This window comes from Leptidea sinapis, chromosome 29 (genome assembly GCF_905404315.1).
Source record: "Leptidea sinapis chromosome 29, ilLepSina1.1, whole genome shotgun sequence".
Classification (NCBI taxonomy): domain Eukaryota; kingdom Metazoa; phylum Arthropoda; class Insecta; order Lepidoptera; family Pieridae; genus Leptidea; species Leptidea sinapis.
This window is the reverse complement of record NC_066293.1, coordinates 4,568,960-4,589,807: the sequence shown is the minus strand read 5'-3', so window position 1 is coordinate 4,589,807 and position 20,848 is coordinate 4,568,960. Positions and strand designations below refer to the sequence as shown.

Genomic DNA, 20,848 nt, shown 5'->3' with positions numbered 1-20,848 from the left:
AAAATGTCACGCTAGAGGTCTGGAAAAAAGTGTTTGTGACTTGGCAAGTGCAAAAAATTCAAGATGATGAAGAGTAATTAATAATAATTGTATAGGATTGCTCTGAAAGTTAGTTCGAATCTGACGATGATGTTAATACCTAACTTTTGTTGTGCACCACTTCATTAAATTATTATTTTATTTTAGTATAAAATGACTAGCTTAACTCGAAAACACAGTAATAATAAAATCGATATTTAGAATACTTAATCAATCAAATTTTCAATGTCAATGTCCCGACCGCGACGTAAGTAACTAAGTAGCCCTCCCATCCCTACTCTATGCGAGTAGCAACTTTGTTGTTTTATTTATTTGGAGCATTGGTAGCTCGTTAGAGTAAAAGTATTCTGTGATTGGTAGCAAGACCATGAGTTCAAACCAAAATACTATAAAAGAAGACTATCTAAGTCATTGTCCAATATAGTCGATTACCAACGCGTAATAACCTATATTATCTTTTCTAAAGTGATAAAATGGAGGTCTTATCCTTGCCTATAACTTTTACTTTATGGCCCATAAAGTAATAGAGAATATAGAAAAATTATTTTATTTAAATTATTTTATTGTTTATTGGTTTGAGCTGATGTTCTTGTTACCAATGCTCTAAATAAATAAAACAACAACAAGACGAGCAACCATTACTTGACATACGTCAGTGGGCAGTGAGTACAAGCTCGGTGGTTTAAATTCTCTTTGGGCACAAGTCAAATCGGAAGTCGGAGTCGAAAGAGATGCTAAATACCTAATATTATTGTTTTTATTTTATAATTTATTTAACAAACAGCATATAGAAAAACCATGGATCCAAACATTTTTTACGGATCGTGTCGATGTTGTTTAGGAATTGGTTACCACAGGAATATCATGAAGGAATATTCTGACAATAATAAAAAGGAGATATATATTAATTTATTCGTGGAATGCTTTAATTTATATGTAAGTTTACAATATTATTTCAAATATTTTTATTCAAAATAGGATATAAAATCACTTATTGAAAGCCAAAAACTGCCACCCATTCCTAAAGGCCTTCCTACCTCATATGTGAGAAGAACGGGCGCAAAAACTCAGCGGGCTTCATTTTTTTTATATAAAAATATAGTATCAATGTAAAATCGTTCAATAAAATGTATTATTTATAGCCTGTGGACGGTCGCTCAATTCCCTATCAGTGGAATCATTAAGAAAGTCATTTATTTTATAGTAAACTTTACCACACAAACATTTTTAAATAATTCTTTTAGATTTCGTTATTCATTTGTTTTGAATATTTTCTAGGATCTTGTTGTAAAAGCATATACAACACCCCAACATGACATGACTAACTTGACTTAGCCAGTAGGCATTATAAGTTTATGTTTCTACCTGGTGTTAAAATTATGGTTATGATGTTTCTAGCCAATTTACTTATGTGCCTATGTACATACATGACATTAACAAGAATTTACTACCAACAAACAATATTAATAAATTCATAAAACATGGCTGGTTATTTGCTTAAATTTAGTTATAAATATAAGTTTAATATTGACATTTGATTAGAAATAATGTGTTAATAATAAATACAATATCTGAATAATTATTGGTGGCCATCTCACCTTTTGACCTTACTGTGGTGTTAAACCAAACAGACATCAGAAAATTTGAATATTATGTTGTAAAACACTGTTTTGTGTAAACACATAAGCAAAGGCGTTGAAACAAAATATATTGGGCATTATTTGATATAGGTCCAGGTAATGTTCGTATGATAAATTACTTTAAAACATGAATCAATTTTAACCACCCGCACCACATAGACATCTGGCTTTCCACAACCGCACATTTACTTAGAAATTGCTTGCCTTGCATAGTCATTTTGTGAAATCAACTACCTGCTGCGGTTTTCCTGAACAGATTACTAATGAACTGAAGACTTAGAGACCTTCAAGAAAAAAGCATACTCCCACCTTAAAGGCCGGCAATTCATTTCTTGACACCCCTGTTGTTGGGGATGTCCATGGGCCATTGCCTCACCTCTCCCCATCCCATGAGCCTCTTGCCCGTTTGCCCCCTCTTATTTAAAAAAAAATATTACTATCTCTTTTTTTATAAAAACAAAATATTTCATTTGTACATTATTCATCATAGTTATAAATTTTGCTTCTACTTGTATAAGTATATACTATGGAAGGCATCTATATATAGTGTAAATATCACATAAGTGAAAAAAGAGGCACTATTAATTTATTAATTCCTCTGGATGGCTCACTAGGAAACCCTGTGCAGAGCAAACCAGTTATGACTGTCTAGTGTAATAATAATTTATAAAGTTATTATGAGACGTAATAATTAGCTATATATCTGAAACAATTTATCTCATACTCAGTGTAGGTACAGAATAGCTTGAGGCTATTCAAAAAGGAGTACTAATATGGAGAGACACTATAGATCTCACCATACTTAGCGTCACCCCCCTCCCCTTTTGAAGCTGCTACTGTAGTAGCCTTTCCACCCCAACTATCTTTTCTGAATGTGTTTCAAGAGGCAGTGGAAACATATGCTGTCACCTGTATATGACCACCACAACCCATACTTTCTTGTAACACTATATTAATTAAAGGAGTGTTGCCGACCTAATAAAATATAAAAAAGATAAAAGTGTCCAATAAACATACATATGAATTGAATGTAATTCCAGAAAAATATTTCAAACCTCAATCATGTCAAAATTGAGTTAAGAACACAAAACTGCTCACATGATTAAAGGACTCACAGAATTTATTCAACTTTAAACACAAATTCCTTTAAATGTTTGTGGCTTTAACGTTTTTCAGGAACTACATCCAATTGGAAAACGATAACACAAATCTACTACGACCTAATAATTTAATTACCTATTTAATCAAATGCATAATAATAATTATTGTAAATTTTGGTTATTTTTCATTACTCATTCCATAAACGATCACTCTCTGTAATGATGGTAATGCTTTCTCCTTTGAGTTTCATTATGAATAGTTGTAAAGTATAATATGATTTAATAAATTTTCACCTGTTCTAGTTATCAACAAACAAAGATATTAGTTCATTGATATGTTCTAAGTGCATTCAACAGCTTGAAGAAGCAAACACATTCAGACTAACCGTTATTCACAACGAACAGAGATTACTTGATACAGTACCAAATAAGGATATGATTTTTGTCAATGGTAAGGTTATTTTTCTTAGTTTTGCTGAGGAGTTTTGGATGCCTTCTTCTTAAAATCAGCTTTTACTGTGAGATCAAACATTCATATACCATCAATATATCAAATATGATTGAACATAGGGTGTTAAGTGTAACTCTAAAATAATTTATACTATTAGATAGACAGTGGCGAACTGCTAACATCTATTTCCAGCAAACACACACACACCAAAACAAACTTTGTGACATTCCAACTGTGAATTGAATGAACTGGACCGGGAGTTTCTTATCGGTTTGTTTCCCCATGTCAAAGTCCCTTTTCCAACTGATGTAGCTTCACGATGTTTACCAAGTATTATTGCAATATATTATGTTATTGTCACTCCCCGTGGTAAATAAATATATATCTATTTCATAAAAAAAAAAAACATTGTGTGCATACAAAGTACACATGTCAGAAGTGGAACCTGCATGGTGCATGAACCTCTAAACTGCATATGAATTCCTGGTATGTATTGCTAGGATGACACATGATTTCAACCGCTATGAAAGACATTCCTACAACTAATATATATAATAATATGTTCTCCTGGTGTCTATGTAGTAATATGTCGTGCACTTGGAGTCAGAATGTATTAAGGTATACTCGCGCCATACTTAAGACAATCTCTTCTTTAACTATGATCGCCTGGTACCAAAACATTGTATAATGCTTCCTATCTCATTATCTCCCATGTTAAATATTATGAATTGATGTGACTGCTCTTTTTACTGCGCTTTTTCGTTTCATCGACTTTCAAATCACAACGATGATAAAGAAGTTTTCACTTCAATAGTATGCATATTTCTGTCTCATTCTTTGCAGGCTTCATCCTACACATTTTTGTATTTGTGTCTCTCACCTGTCGTTTTTTCCGTTGCATCCGGTTTGAAATCACAACGATTCTAAAGAAGTTTCACTTCAAAAATAAAAATATTATACATTGATCGCTGCAGACCAGTATTTAAAATGTATAACATATCAATGATTGTTGAAAGATAATGTATCTGAGTGTATGCTTACGAAAAAAATTTGCGAAATTAATAAATATGAAACACTTCTCTTTTTCCATCCGGCTATTTTTATTAAAAATGTTAAGGTACTTGTTTATTTGTATTAGATTGGTGTTTAAATAATAACACGTAATTGGTACTTAATTGGTACACCTATGTCGCAATAATTATTTATGCAACTGTTATGTAATAAGGGGTATTAAAACACGAATGTGGCTTTATCATACGAGGGGAAGCCGAGTGTCATAATAGTATCACATAAGTGTTTTAATACCTAATTATTAACAGTTGCATACAAGACTTTATCTACACCCCGAATATGAATCCTCTAAAAGATTCTGAAAAAGTTAGCTTACTGCTAACATTAAAACAGTCAGTCTTAGTAGTAACCTTATATCATCCATTATATTACTGATTATATACAAATAAACTAAGTATTAATGAACGAATTATTTATTTTTAGTAGTAATTAACATTATGTAAAGTGCAATTATTAAAATTCACTTAAATTTTATGTTCTTTTGCATCGTTTCAATATCCGGCGGTGTGCTGTCAAAACTTAATCGCTCATTTTTTCAAGAAAAATGGCGGGGATTCGAATAACCTACTTTTTTTTAAGGCTCGCGACGTTCTGGTCTGAAAAAGTTCTTTTTTTGAAATTATTAAATTTTTTATATAAGTATATTAAATTAAATTATTTCATACAGATAACACGCATCGAGCAATAAGAATGTGGCTGTCTGTTGAAACTCTTTGCGCATGAAGTGATAGAAAAAAAAAACAAAGGAGTGTTGTTATGAAATTCAGTACAACATTACAACACTCGTTTGGATGATGTAATGGTTATAATGACATTGGGTGTTTTAATGTTGGCAATAAGCTAACTGTTTCAGAATCTTTAATAGAATATTTAAAGCACGGGTGTAGATAAACATGTTATACGTACACCCTTGGCTCCCTTATCATAATATAACATCACCGCAAGCGCTATGACCAAAATAGCACTCTAGTTTCATAAATTATTATTATTAAAAGACAGAAAAGGCATTTCATTTCTCAAAATTGATTCCTTTAAATTCTTTTTGATGTCACTTCTAACACTACCACCGCTATTATTATAATGTATCTTATGAAGCCTACTAAAATGATTGCTGTTTCAGTACCAGGTGATGGTGAAGTAATTATAAAAGATGAACAGGACAGTGATAGTGTGGGTGGTGTGAGTGATGATGACTCAGATTATAAACCAGACGAAGATTTAGGTGAGTGCACATATACTAGACACATCAAAATGTTAGCTTATAATACACGATTTAACATTTAGCGAAGGAGCCTTCCTTCGCACAGGATGCCGGCTAGATTATGGGTACCACAAGGGCGCCTTTTTCTGCCGTGAAGCAGTTATGTCTAAACATTACTGTGTTTAGGTCTGAAGGTTGCCGTAGCTAGTGAAATTACTGGGCCACATTTGCCCACTTAACATCTTATGTTTGAAGGTGACGAGCGCTATTGTAGTGCCGCTCAGAATTTTTGGGCTTTTCAAGAATCCTGAGCGGCATTGCATTGTAATGGGCAGGGCCTATCAATTACCTTCAGCTGAACGTCCTGCTCGTCTCGTCCCTTATTTTCACAAAAAAGAAAGATATGGCCAGACCTTAAATCTATATCTATTACAGATATTAATCCCTAACTTGACATCAATAACTTAGTGTATAGGTATTCTATAACATTTTCGTCATGCTCACTGAATGGCATTGCTTGCGACGGCGTCGTATGCAGGGTCCTCTCCTTCCCTCAAATATGTGCGAAGGGAACGATGGCTGGTCCATGCGTCAACTCATGAACGGGTGCTGCGGTCGTTCCATTCCCCATCTGTGTTATCATTAAGAAAGTCCTTTATGTTATAGTAACCTTTACCACACAAACGTTTTTGAACAATTCTTTGAATTTCGTAATATATCTATTTGTTTTGGACATTTTCTGGTATCTTGTTGGAAGCATATACATCGCCCCACACAATACTTACTACCTCGACTTACCGAGTAGTAGGCATATTAAGTTTATAATACTATGAAAATTTATGATGTAATCTAGTCACGCCGTATCTACGTCAGTCAATTGTCTTATCTTTTTACTACAATCTGGTATTTCAGTGGATCACACAGAAGAGCAGAACTGCATAGAAAATGGCTTAGTGAAGGGTGAAGCCGAGTTGCTGGGACGGTTTGAAGTAGCGCATCGCTTGCCTACAAGAAAATCTCTGTACACAAACGGGTGTAGTGCATTCGTGAAGCATCTAGACAGGCTTAAAGGTAATTATTTTTATTATTTATTTATTTTGGACAACAATAGGTCCATATATAAATGTTAGTGAAACAGTCTTAACCTATGTTAGAAAATACAATAATAAATCACATATATGTTAGTAACAAACTTATTTTATATTAGTTGATATAATTAATAAAGTTACGGCCTTACAAATAAAATTGGCATAAAGTTATAACTAAGCCTATACCAAGAATATGTAAAATGTTTACAAATAGACATTTTGCTTACGAATGGTTTGTTCGGACGTATAACGTTTCCCGCGTTTATTTGCAAGGCTGCTTGTCATTCGGAAAACTTCAGAATTATCATTTCTTTTTATTTAGTGGCACGGGATGCAAGTCCATAGGCCAGAATTATCATTGTATTGACAGTGTTGTCAACGATTGTGTAATCATTTTGCACTTTCTTTGTTTATCACCAGTTATAACTTTATAGTTTATACCAAGTTTATTTGTAAGGCCGTTACAAACTAAAACAGACATCCAGTGCGCTTTCAATGTGCTATCCTGTCTGTCGGCTATCACCTTCAAAATAATATTGGGACTCCTCTCCAACCTATTTTTGACGGAGGCGATTATTTTCCGAATTATTGCGGAGAAACCATCGACACGGTCCTCCACAAACATACCGGACGCGTTACAATACCGAGGCAGTCCCAACATTATCCTAAAGATGTTATTATATTAGACACGGATTATTGAAAATGAATTCTTGCTCTGAAGGTTGATGCATCCAATATACATGACGACCTATATAGCCGAGTGGTTAGCGATCCTACCTACTAAGCTAGAGGTCCCGGGTTCGAATCCCGGTAGGTGCAAGCATTTATACGATGAATATGGATGTTTGTTTCCGAGTCATGGATGTTTAAATGTATTTATGTATGTTAATATGAATATATGTATGTTTATTATATTAAATATATAATTATTTTGAAACCCATAACACAGGCTATATATGCTTAACATGGGACAAGATAATTTGTGTAAAAAGTGTGTCAATATTATTATTATTATATACGATTATTTATATTCATAACATATAAATAACACAATTCATATATTGGATGCAGCACCTTACAAACTAATTTGTTTTGTATGTTAAAGCCATTGTAAAATACTCTATTTGAGTGAAAAGAGTGGCCGTTCAGTTTCTTGTATGTACTTCTCACGACCTCTACTTGTTCCAAACATATTAAGTATGGTAGATTCAGTAATTTAAAAGAAATATCTTTAATGACGATTAAAAAGCGGTTATTTTAAGCTTTATTGAATAAAGTTTATTTGACTTTGACCTGCTGGCATGACATTAAACTCTTATTCAAATATTTTTATTCAAAATATGATTTAAAATCAATTATTGAACGTTAAAAACTACAACCTATTGGAAAATGTACCTGAGAAGAACGGGCGCTTGAAACTCAGCGGGCTTCTTTTTTTATATAAAATTAGAACAACAACTCTGACCACTCCCAGTGGTATATGCGGTAGATGATGTAGAGTAGGTACTAAGGTAGAGTCAGTATGGTCAGCCTATAGACACTGACTGACTGCATTTTGAACGTAGGATCTTCTTGTGCGCCCAACTTATCATTTCGATACTGTTATACCAAGCCAATATAACCAAGCGTACATATTCTTAAACTCTGGATTATATGTTAAAATTTGAAATTCTTGTTTCAGACACAATAATTCTCCCAAATATGATCACTCACCTGATACAAAACGACAAAGAAGCCACTGACAACAAGAAAATCTACATAACGGAAAAAATGGCGTACGTACTAAACACATCGATGGTTCTAGAAAATTCTAATGTCACACCGTTCAAGAGTAAAAACCGTTGCGGCTTTCCGTGCTTCTATTGTAGGAATATATTCCACAACTTAGGAAGCCTCAAAGACCATCAGAAAACGCATAACAAGAGTGAATTAAAAAAGATTTTGAGAACTTTTGGTCCGGAATGCCTAGTTGTTTATGTGGATATAACAGAATTACAATGTACCCTATGCAAGACGCAAATGCCAAATTTAAATGAGTTAAAAACTCATCTCATAAGAAAACACCACAAGAAATTCTACTCAGACTTCACGGACAGAGTTATTCCATTTAAATTATCAGAGGGCAAACAATCAAGCTATGAGTGCCAGATTTGTGGTTTCAGTTTTCAGACGTTTGGTTCAATCGAACGGCATATGAATGTGCATTATAGGAATTATGTATGCAAAGAATGTGGCACAGGTTTTGTTACTAAGTATAGATTGAAAGTTCATACCAAAAGTATGCATATGGGTGGGACATACCCTTGTGATGTATGCAAAAAGGTATTTTCTACACAGCAAAAGCATAAAAACCATGTTGATACTGTGCATAAGTTGGTGAAGAGATTTAAATGCACTCACTGTAATGAGAGGTTCTCAGAATACTTTAGAAGACAGAAGCATATTGTTGATGTTCATAACGGGCAACCGTTGCAGTATAAATGCAATGTGTGTGATAAAGTCTTCGATAGACGATACACATTGTCGAGGCATATGAAGCGAGACCATTTGGAAGAAAGGGATTATCAGTGTCAACTGTGCGCGTACAAGTGTTTTACTAATAATGAACTGAGAGTGCATATGGTGAAGCATAACGGTGAGAGAATATTTGAGTGTTCAGTGTGTCACAAGGCATATGCAAGGAAGAAGACACTGCGTGAACACATGAGGATTCACAACAATGACAGACGGTTTGCTTGTAATGTGTGCGGTCAGGCTTTTGTGCAGAAGTGTAGCCTTAAAGGGCATGTTAAGACACATCACGTAGAGTATAATATTCCATTATAATTCTTTTTCTACATAATCGTAATTTACTCAATACAAACCCCCAAACCATAACAGCGAAGCAAATAGCGAAGTCCAATATGCTATAATGAAAATTCTTTAAATTGGTCATCCGGAAGGCAATGGCAAATTGGTTTCAAAGAAGCTGTGCGTCATAAATTGCTTGCACACACATTGCACGTCAATAATTCTATTATATTCTTCCTACTGTGGCTTCTGTGAAAGACATAATCTGAAAATCGGGTGACATCTGAAAAAAATAATATACATGCTTGTAATTAATATAAGTACTTAATGATATTTACAACTTAATCTTATTTATTTTAATATATTTACACAAAATATTTACAAAAGGAGTATAAACTAGGGAGAGGAGACATTTAATGGAGGTTGGACAGGGGACTTCAGCGGGTATATAATTGTACAGAGAAGATTGCATTAAGGGACAACTGAAGAACAAATGATCCATGTTTCCCTCATCAAGGCCACAATCACATAGGGAGTGATCTCTTATTAAGTTTAGCTAGAAAAACTGTAGTGCAGGTGTGGTTTAAACATAAGCGGCAAATAGTTGAGATTATTGTTTTATTATGTATCCTACATTTTGAGAACTAAGATTTTTGAGGAATTTCTGGTTGGAGTTCTCCATAAAATTTTCCTTTTGAAGTTTTAGAAACTTGCCAAATGTTTGGCCAACTCTCATACATCTTGGGTTTCAGGGTAGAGCACAAGTCATGAGTGAATATTTCAGAATACTGAAAGGAACCTGAATGAACAGCTGATCTAGCACAGGCATCTGCATTTTCATTACCAGAGATGCCCATGTGACCTGGAGTCCATGCTAAAACTATGTTAATTTTGAGTTCATAGCACTCTTTCAAAGTTTCTCTTATTTTGAGAATAATAGGAAACTAACTTTTTGACCTAAACGGATTTGAGAAAATTGATTGGAGGCAACTTTTAGAGTCTGAAAGGACAATAGAATTGTTCATCTTGTGAGACTTAACAAATAGAATAGCTTTGAGTATGGCGATTGATTCCAATGTCAACACAGAAGTGGTAGGTGGGCAGCTATTTTTATTTACCAGTGGGAGGCTCCTTTGCACAGGATGCCGGCTAGATTATGGGTACCACAACGGCGCCCATTTCTGCCGTGAAGTAGTAATGTGTAAACATTACTGTGTTTCGGTCTGAAGGGCGCCGTAGCTAGTGAAATTACTGGGCAAACGAGACTTAATATCTTATGTCTCAAGGTGACGAGCGCAATTGTAGTGCCGCTCAAAATTTTTGGGCTTTCCAAGAATCCTGAGCGGCACTGCAATGTAATGGGCAGGGCGTATCAATTACCATCATCTGAGCGTCCTACTCGTCTCGTCCCGTATTTTCATAAAAAAAAAAGCTATAACTCAGTATGATTCTTGTTGAGGGAATCCATACTGCAGCACCAACCGGACTCATGTCTGTTTTTGGCGCATCCATGTAGATTTTATATCAATGTCGAAAATCTGAGTAAAAATATGAGAAAAAGTTTTATTTGCTTCTATAGATAACTTATCAATACCTAAGTCTAAAATTACTGAGGGTTGGAAAGTAAGAGAATTGAAAGGCATTGAAAATAAAGGCAATTTTGAATATATTCATGCCAACCCAGATTCTAGCGCTCTACAAAGTGCATGTCTGGTCACATATGGAGTATTGCTGTCATCTCTGTATCAGGTCGAACTCATGAACAGCTAGATCATTTGGTGTTGCGTAGAGATGTCGCTTCATTGTGTGTCTTCTATCGCATCTATCACGAGGAGTGTTCCGAAGAGCTGTTTGACCTGATTCCAGCCACCGAAATTCCACATTCGCATGACACGCCACAAATTACGTTTTCAACCCACCATCTGGATGTGTGGCGGTCCAACACAGTGCGGTCTTCAAGGAACATTCTTGCACGTATGCTATGGAATGAACTTCCTTATGTGGTGTTTCCGGGACGATACGACATGGGTACCTTCAAATAAGCGCGTACACTGGTGATGCAAGATAATGTAGGTCAATGCAAGGTCGCTCGTTTGCCTTCATCTTCCATAAAAAAAAAGTTCAATGGCATTTGCTGCAAACAACTAGTGTAGTACCTAATAACAAAATTTCACTGTATTCCATGCAAGATAAAAGCCATAAATTTCACATTTAAACTATCGCACAGACCCGCGTAAACGTCTGACATCGCGTATGCATGGTGTACCATGCATACAATGGCACTCGAATAGTGGTGCCATTTTTAACTTTTATCCGAACCTTAATAAATAATTTATATTTATTATATTGTATGCCACTGCAAGTTATTAGTCATTGTAATTCACAACCTAGCACTCAATATGATATGTACCATTGTATAAATGCATAATTATAAAATATATAATTTTTCTTATATTTCGTAGGTTTCGTATATTGTATGACAATATACTAGCTTAAGTATTTTCTTTGACTATCGTGAGTGTTATACTTTACCAGTGGGAAGCTCCTTTGCACCTGATGCCGGCTAGATTATGGGTACCACAACGGCGCCGTGTTTCTGCCGTGAAGCAGTGCTGTGTACACATTATTGTGTTCCGGTCAGAAGGGCACCATAGCTAGTGAAATCACTGGGCAAAGGAAACTTAACATCTTATGTCTGGGTTTTCAAGAATCCTGAGTGACACTGCATTGTAATGGGCAGCAATTACCATCAGCTGAACATCCTGCAGTCTTGTCCCTTATTGTGATTTAAAAAAAAAATAAACTCCGGCACTGATAAAATAAATGCAAGAATAAAAAACTAAACTTTATTTAATAAATCAACATAAGCACACTCAATTAAGTCCTCGTTTGACACTTGTAACTTAGTCTGCAATTCGTTGGCTATACTCTGACCTTCCTCCAGAGTCTGATCTTCTCGGAGCACAACTTCCAACTCCATAAATTCTCCTAGTCCTTCAACTCTATCTATGTGGATACGTGTTTGACCGACCATGAAGAGTTTGCTAGAGGAAAAAATAATTGTAAATAAAACATTTTTCAAATCAACATTTATAGCCAGTGAAAGACTTTATAAATATTTCTGTGGGAGCAAATGCGCATGTGATCCAATATACCAGAACAAAAATTGGCTCAAATAATCAATAATCAAGTAATCTCCAATCACCTCAATTATTTTGTGTTGTGTATAGAGAGCTCGGAGGAATTGTTTGGTTCTTCAAAATGCGAAATTCCACCCACATCATTTGGAGGTCTGGTAGTCCACAACTATATGCTTTGTGAGGAATTTCTTGCCATGCCTTGCATTAATAAACGAACTGAAATGGAATTGGGCAGGACATATGGTGAGAGGACTATAAATGCAGGATACCAATTTACAAAATAGCATAAGAAATTTATGTGGTAGTGGGAAGGATTTGTTTGGACTAGGCAGCATATACAAGAACATTGAAGGTGTAAGAACAGGCCTTTATATCACTCAGAAAATATGTTTAAATATAAGATCTTCTCATCATACAGTCCCAAAATTGATCTTATAATAATTAACAGTTATTTGATTTTTTTTAGTTAAGGGTTTATATTTTAATAACCACACTGAGTGATGTCATGTGTGCTTCTATAATAGTCATGTGTATCAGTATTTGTTCAAAATATTATGATGTTCCTTATAAATAAATGGGACAAATAGACAGCAATAAAATTCTCTCTATGATTACAGCATCCATTAGCCAATTATATGTAAATTTCTGAAATACTTTAATACAATTTAATTCTAATATTTTCTCTAAAAACCAAAGTAAACCAGTAAACATGGAGCTTCATTCAGTGGACATTCAAGTGTGTTTTATAGATAATTATTGGTAAGGTATCTTCATCAATTGTTTATCACAAAAGGCTTACAGTACTTGTAATTCATTAGGTGCAGCAGGAGCAGATGGATTATGAAAAACTGTATGATATAATATATTTATATAGCACAGTTAAAGTCTTCTATTATTGTACTTTAAGTAGCACCATGACCATCTTGTCATTTTAGTGTTGTGTATCTGCTACGTAAACTGTCTCACAATATTAAAGTTTTTTTACGACTCATATTGTTTATACGTACCGCTCTTTAACAACTCGACCGCCTATACCCAAACATTTTGTCAACATGGAATTCAACAATTCTGATTTATCATGCTCATTTGAAGAGAACTCCAGTAATTCGTAGTTAGACATTTTGGGTCCACCTTCGTCGTTTCTGTCATAACGCACCAAAGTAGCCGATTTATCCTCGTAGAACCGTAATTTCAATCTTCCATTATTAACTTTGTAAAAAGTGTCATCTTGTTTAATTAGTTTGTACGGAGCACCGCTCAGTTGTTCCGCTAAATTACATATTTTCTCATAGTTAAGCACTTTTGCTTTTATTTCTACGTTTCTCATTCTTGAAATATAGGTTATATATCCTTTCTATACACGATCAGCTGATAATAAAAATAATAAATAATGATTTCCCGCGGTTTTTCGATTGCAATCAATACCAAAATTTACTACCATGTTTTACGGCCACGGATTCCAGTTGTTCAAGCACATGTTAGCAGAGGGTGCGGCTAATGCATGAAGAATGAAACCCGATGAAGACGAGCAATTTCGATAAATAATGATGAATTGAATGCGATGATAGAAGTTAATTCGTATTACAAATTACCAAGGAATTAACGACACGGGTTAAAATGTTAAATAAAAAATATAGAAAAAGGAGTGGCCATTAAAATTAACTTGACATACACAAAGACAATAGACATTGAAACTTGCCTAATATAATAATAGAATATGTTGTACCGGCACAAAATCGGAGTTTGTGGTAAATTGTGACTTGTGGTGAAAAGTTATTAATCGCAATTGAACATCGCAATACAAGGATAAAAATACGCAGCAAGTGATATTCACTGGTATAATCCATTCGGCTTCCTCAGATTAGGCCAAGCAAAAACCGGAGATGCTTATTTTAATCAACTTTGATGGCGGAAGTTGCACTGAGACAGTCCCGACTCAAAAACCGATGTTCACCATTGTTGGTCCACAATGAAACTGTCTTATCTCTACAGAACTTACATATTGTAGAAATATTCCGATATCGTCCGTACTCGTCAAGACTGACCCCAACGGACCACCCTTTGACTGCGACTTGGTCAATTATTTGTATGAAAAAAAAATTCTTTGCTTGCCATTGCCCATGGGCAGAAATTTACTGGCGTATTTATTTCAACATTCTCTATAAATATATCCTTTTTGATTTAATAGTGAATTAGTCCGAATAGTGTAATAATAATGAATATTATTTGAAAACAGATGTGATGAAATCTTTTATAAATCTACCCGCAAGTGCATCTCTGATATTATCACCATCAGATTTGTTAGTAAAGGTGCTTATAACACTTCGAAACAATAAATATAGTATTGCTCAAGTCACGTCTGAGCAAGACGATATTCCACTTCAGCGGCGGCCCCTTGAGATTCAAGGATTGACTGTGAGCCACTCTAACATTTGAAAAAAATTGACTCAGAGATAATACGTTTTATATGTATTCAATTAATGTATTAAAAATACTGGCAAGTATAATAAAATTTTCCAAATTTGAAAATTTATTAGATTCTAGCGTTCGCTCAGTTTGTGTTGTAGATTAGCTTTGAATAAATATTTTTTTAACTATTTTCCTTAATAACTTCATTTCTTTTTTCAACTCCTTTTGGGATATATATATATATAAATAAAACAAAATTTATAAATATGATATTCTTTTAATCTTTAATTTCTCTAAGGACATTATAATTTGTTAACACAAGCGACAAAATGGCGAGAGCTGTGACGTTAGTGACAGTTCCAATCTGTCAATTGTCATTTAGTTTCCCGCCCCCTGTCACTTTATAAAGATAATCTAAACGTAAAGTTGAGTTTAATATTAACAATAATAATTGCGACAGGTTCGTTTGCACTGGACAGCACGGCTTGTTATTGTTAAAAAAAATTGAACTAATAATCTCTTATACTTTGAAATTGAAATGACACTAGTGTTTAATTGTCTTTAAGGATAATTAAATCATTGAAATAAGTCCAGACTGGTAATTATTTAATATCATTTTGTCGATTTGAAACCTCAATAATAATAAATCTGTTTAATTATCAAATTTTCGATGTAAAAAAGGTTTCGCGCCATACCGCCAGTGTAAACGCACCACTTAACAATTTAATTAACCTATGAGTAATAACAATAAAAATATTAAATAAATTACATTTTTAATTTGGTACGAGACATCCAATTGAAGTTGGACAATGTTATACATAACAATGAGCGTCGGATGACAGAGGCACGACACAGTTCTTAAAAAAAAAAAAAAAAAAAAAAAAAAAACGAAAAATAATGACAGATAGCAAAAACCATACATATATTATACAGCGTTACATGTAAAACACTATAAAAAAGCTCTGGACTAGACTTGTGTCATTAACTGGCTGCCCGCCTTTTTTTTTAAATATATGTTGGAAGAAGTAAGCGGCCCACCATATCTTAGTCGTGGCAAAACGATGTACCAAGGACGTGGTAACTATGACGGCCATTTTATTGCACCGAGCCAGTGTCGATCAGATACTGTAAGCTGAAAATGTATCATTTGCCTGTAATTACACTTCCACTCCCCAGACCACAATTATTGTACAAGGGCGCCAATATTTTGTAATGATTTTATTGTTTCGCATTTTGACAACAACTGAATAATTCTCGCGCTATATGCGATATAAGATGCATATATTTCGAAGGGAATCAAAAGCCTCTTCAAAGAATCGAGCCGATCTGAGTTGTCTTGTTGTGGTCCGTCTCAAATGTAAGCGAGTTTTATTTGCGCCGTTCATAATTTCTAATAGATATTAATTTTATTATTAGTTTATATAATAATAAAATAAATATGGATTGCATTTATAGTGATTTAAATGCGACCCTGTATACAATATGCATTAAAAAATGAAGAACGCGATAAAAATGCAATAATAATTATTATAGTAAAAATTATATATATTATATACATATAAAGAGAACCTAAAATATATGCTGTCATTCTGACGCTCACGAATGGGGTGGGAAGTATAGTTAGTCAGATGGATTTTTCACAAATGGAAAATAAAAATCGAGATAGTGATTAAAAAAAAATACTTACACAAATAATTGCATCCACGCAGGTTACATTACAAAAATATCTGCTAATAGATTGGCTATGTGATAGGCTCGGCTGTATAACGACGAACGTTGTCTACACTAACTAAATTAAAAAAAAAACTCTTACTCTATCATTTTGAGTATATATCTAGGTATCGGAGATAGCCGGTCAATTTATAAACGTTCTTAACATATTTAAATAATACTTTGTATATTTCTTACCAATCTGTATGGAAATGCCAAGGGTAAACTTACCCAATAACGGCCACTTATCAGAAAAAATATAATTATGTATATGCCTTATTCTATAAGTGCTCATTATAATGTTTGTTACAATACACTTTTTTTTACTATAGGCCATCGAATACAAAGCCATTATCAATAAATAATAATTAAAAAAAATATATAAAAAATTCAAACTAATAAAGAACCCTAATCTGAAATTTCATAGATCTCTAATTTAATTCATTTCATATACATCTTCCTCTGACGTCCCGTTCTTGATTTTTTTATATAGCGCTTGCAAAATTTATTATTTAAATCAACACCTTAATTAAATATAATTTACAATATAATAATGTAAATACATAGTTCAATTGATATATTAATAACTAAATAAATTATAAATAAGGAAAACATGCCGAGTGTCAGCCTGCGGCGTGAGTGGAAACAGAGTTGTATGTTTTTTTTTTTTTCAATAAATCGCCCATCTGTACTGTTTACAAATACTTTAATAGTAAGCAGATTCACGTCGCTCACGCTTTTCTACTCTTACCCTACATGTCGTAAAGGTTATTATTGTTTTCTGACACAAAATAAAGAAGAAACATAGACGCTAACATAACTCCACATATGCCTTATTCTCCATTACACGTTATGCCTTTACATATTTAAAAGAAAAAGCATTTAAACTAACCTAAATAAAAACTACATTCGAAAATATCAATACACTTGCAGTTCTGACAGCTGTCAATTTGATTATTGACGCAAGGCAGCTTCATTCTTTACGTCAACTGTCAAGAATCTTAACACATTATATTTATACGATAGCATGCCATATATAGATAAATTTTATAGTATTTTTATATTACATCTTGCAAAAACCTATATCGATCTATTCGCCTATACATCAGTCGTTTGACATGATTTGACAAATGAGTAAATAAATCTATGTACAAATGTAAACAGAACTCGTGTAACACTAAAAATGTCTAACAATAAAATTTACGAAACGATTAAAAATAAAACTTATTTTTAAAATAGACTATCCCTATATTAGAGGCACCTAGTATTTTCGCCTCCAAAAACAAATAAAAAGCAAGATTAAAAAAAATACGCACGTTATTATAAAACTAAATATATATTTAAAAAAAAGGAGGACTTCGTGTCACCTTACATAACAGTGAAGCACCAAAACAAGCCGGTTAACGTGTAAATACATAGCCCCACGTACACACTTACACTAATACAAGCCGATCGGCCCCATTATGTGATTTGCCATCGTCTGTGACAGAACAGTTAAAAATGCCGCCGTGCGTTGTGAAAAAGTGTAAAACAATCTATCACAATTTAAAAAAATCGGAGTTCAAATTAATATTGGTCTTTTTTTTATGGAATAGGAGGACAAACGAGCGTACGGGTCACCTGTTGTTAAGTGATCACCGCCGCCCACAATCTCTTGCAACACCAGAGGAATCACAGGAGCGTTGCCGGCCTTTAAGGAAGGTGTACGCGCTTTTTTTGAAGGTACCCATGTCGTATCGTCTTAAATTACTTATTATGGGAGAAAAAATTGTGATACTGGTAACCGTACTCATAATAATACACCATAAAAGTGCTTCACTTGCTAATATCACGGCGCGGAGTCCTTCTTTTTTACTAGTCCGTGGTATCAGTATATTTTTCTGAAAGATTTATGCAAAGATAGTATAAATACGACACCTCTAACATTGAGATATGATATTGCAACTTTTTCTTACACACAATATAATCGATATAAAAGTCACTCAAAAGCACATATAAACACTTACCGAATAATTTCCACAATAGCTTCTTCGGACTATTTGAATATTATATATATGGTCCAAACTTAAAACCGTAACTTACTCACAACTCAAATAATAACGTCGATATTATATGAAATTGGGTGCTGAAATCAAGTACGGCGAATGGATAATACTACAGCTCCCATTATCCTCAAATGGATCAAGTAAAAGAAAAATTCAAAGGGAGAGAAAACAAAATTTTATGAACGATGCGGGACTTGAACCCACGACCTCTCGCGTTCCGTACCAGTGCTCGAGAGTTGAACAAAGCATACAAGATTTTATGACGATCCGTCACTCGAACGGTTATATCAGTTGGCAGAGCACTCGCACGGAACGCGAGAGGTTGTGGGTTCGAGACCCGCATCGTTCAAAATACATAGTTTTACAAGACAATTTGCGTTGTCGTGATATCTCCGGGGACAAGTAATTAGTCATATTATTTATATGTTCTGCATTGCCAAAGAACTATGATTTCTTACATGAGTACATAAGCACCCATTATTTTATCAATATGACATGAAGAACATACGATATATTAATTTTACCGCCCATATATTTTTCCGATAGCAACAATTTGCGGACGTTGCCATTTGAGTTATCAAGATGTATAATGAAAATATGAGATTTCTTACATAATAATGTACAATAATGAAAATCTTTAATTTGTTCATACATACCGTGAATTAATTCATTTAGTTTTAACACGCCTAACTGTTACTTAATTGGTCAGTTATTTTATATACATCGTAACCTACAGACGCCATATTGGCTCCCATACAATACATTTAACCTATCTTACATTGAATTATATAGATTCAACCGAAATTCATTATAGAAAATATCTATATACCGATATTATACAATAAAAAATAAAATAAAAAATGGAACCTACCTAATTAGCATGCTTTACCCTATTTTAATTGAAGTCGTAGTGATACAAAAAAAAAAACAGTTATATTCGTCAAGCTTCGGTCGCAGCCATTCAGCCAATTCACAATTTCATACACCAAATGCGGTCTTAATAACCAATAAATTAAATAAGTAAGCATCGTATCATATAAAAACCCTTTATTGTTAAATTGTTGATTATTGTTTGTTAAGAGTTAAGACAACGAGGGTTTAGCTGTTTTGGAGCGACCATGTAATTAATTTCATTAGAAACATATAAAACTGAAATCCAAAATAAAATTGTTTTTCGTTTGAAAAAAAATATTAAAAGTATTTTTATATACATAGGCTGTGGCTGTATGGACAGGGGTCTTGTCCTAAAAAAGCGTGAGTAGAAAATGGCCGTACCGCAGTTGACAGTTATCACGTGTCGGTGTCGGACTTGTCACGTTTCGCGGCAACGATGGTCAGGTCGGGTCGGGTCTTCATCAGTTGCGACGGGGAAGGCGTCGTGTCTGTTCCTCGCAGCGACTCTATACTCGCCACACGTATTGCTGGCCACGAACTGCCTAAAACAATTATAAATCAAATGATTCATCACTAAAGCACTAGGTTTTAATTATCAAAAAGTATTGTATTGTTAGCGCCGATTTCACCAATGACACTTTAAACTGAGTTTAATAAAACTCAGTTTTACACACACGGTTTATTAAACACACAAGCGATTTCACAAATACCTTTTGAGCGTGTTGACGTAAACTGAGTTTACATGTCATACACAATATATTATCAAATACATGTCAATGACAATTATGAACAATGCACAGCACAGTTGGATAAAATGGAGGTCTAACCTACATAAAGAATTTTTATGCCCATAAACCTAACGGGGGCTTTTCTTGTAGTCGAGATTTAAAAATGATTTAAAATCTTCTTTTATTGTATTTTGGTTTGAGCTGATGGTCTTGTTACCAATGCTCTAAATAAATAAAACCAAAATAATTGTTAATATCAATGTTTCTATTAGTGACAGCTTTTGAACGCAATCAAATATGTTGAACGTCCAAAATTCGACGTTAAGCATTTAAACGCGTTTAGGCCATAATTTGTGAAATAAGATTTGAATCGATAAACACGTTTACAGTCGTAAGCTTAGTTCAAAGTGAAAAGTCTTCTCAATCGCGTTCAAGAAGAACGCGGTGAAATGGTGAAAACGGGACTGTCCGGGAGTAGTGCTACATAGTAAAGATTGGTTGTTTCACTCGTAAGCAAACGAGGAACACACTACAATACAATA

At 34.0% G+C, this 20,848-nt stretch overlaps 3 protein-coding genes across 5 annotated transcripts in view; 1 reads left to right on the top strand and 2 right to left on the bottom strand.

Annotated features, from left to right (window-relative positions):
- Positions 1-719: 719 nt before the first annotated feature.
- LOC126973591 (zinc finger protein 431-like) lies at positions 720-9,468 on the top strand. Its single transcript, XM_050820918.1, has 5 exons — positions 720-975; positions 3,083-3,230; positions 5,422-5,523; positions 6,415-6,573; positions 8,272-9,468. The coding sequence occupies exons 1-5, from the start codon at positions 838-840 to the stop codon at positions 9,414-9,416; spliced, it is 1,692 nt and encodes a 563-aa protein (XP_050676875.1). The 5' UTR covers positions 720-837; the 3' UTR covers positions 9,417-9,468.
- A 2,744-nt stretch (positions 9,469-12,212) lies between these two features.
- LOC126973643 (uncharacterized) lies at positions 12,213-14,125 on the bottom strand. The gene is made up of 2 exons (XM_050820989.1): positions 13,528-14,125; positions 12,213-12,424 (listed from the first exon to the last, which is right to left on the bottom strand). Exons 1-2 carry the CDS (start codon positions 13,845-13,847, stop codon positions 12,220-12,222), a joined length of 525 nt encoding a protein of 174 aa, XP_050676946.1. The 5' UTR covers positions 13,848-14,125; the 3' UTR covers positions 12,213-12,219.
- A 1,061-nt stretch (positions 14,126-15,186) lies between these two features.
- The window catches only part of LOC126973588 (uncharacterized), an 86,714-nt gene continuing 81,052 nt past the window's right edge, over positions 15,187-20,848 (bottom strand). For all 3 annotated transcript variants that reach the window (XM_050820911.1, XM_050820914.1, XM_050820912.1), the window contains one exon: positions 15,187-20,120. In XM_050820911.1, coding sequence (XP_050676868.1) covers positions 19,975-20,120 — 146 coding nt within the window. In that variant the 3' untranslated portion in view covers positions 15,187-19,974. The remainder of the gene's footprint in view (positions 20,121-20,848) is intronic.

What these genes read in the sequence shown, in the direction of transcription:
- LOC126973591 (XM_050820918.1), top strand. Translation starts at nt 838, where the DNA reads ATGGATCCAAACATTTTTTACGGATCGTGTCGATGTTGTTTAGGAATT. An exon ending in GGATATGATTTTTGTCAATG is followed by an intron (nt 3,231 to 5,421) that starts GTAAGGTTATTT and finishes TTGCTGTTTCAG; the next exon opens with TACCAGGTGATGGTGAAGTA. An exon ending in GCATCTAGACAGGCTTAAAG is followed by an intron (nt 6,574 to 8,271) that starts GTAATTATTTTT and finishes TTCTTGTTTCAG; the next exon opens with ACACAATAATTCTCCCAAAT.
- LOC126973643 (XM_050820989.1), bottom strand. Translation starts at nt 13,847, where the DNA reads ATGAGAAACGTAGAAATAAAAGCAAAAGTGCTTAACTATGAGAAAATA. An exon ending in GGTCGAGTTGTTAAAGAGCG is followed by an intron (nt 12,425 to 13,527) that starts GTACGTATAAAC and finishes TTTTTCCTCTAG; the next exon opens with CAAACTCTTCATGGTCGGTC.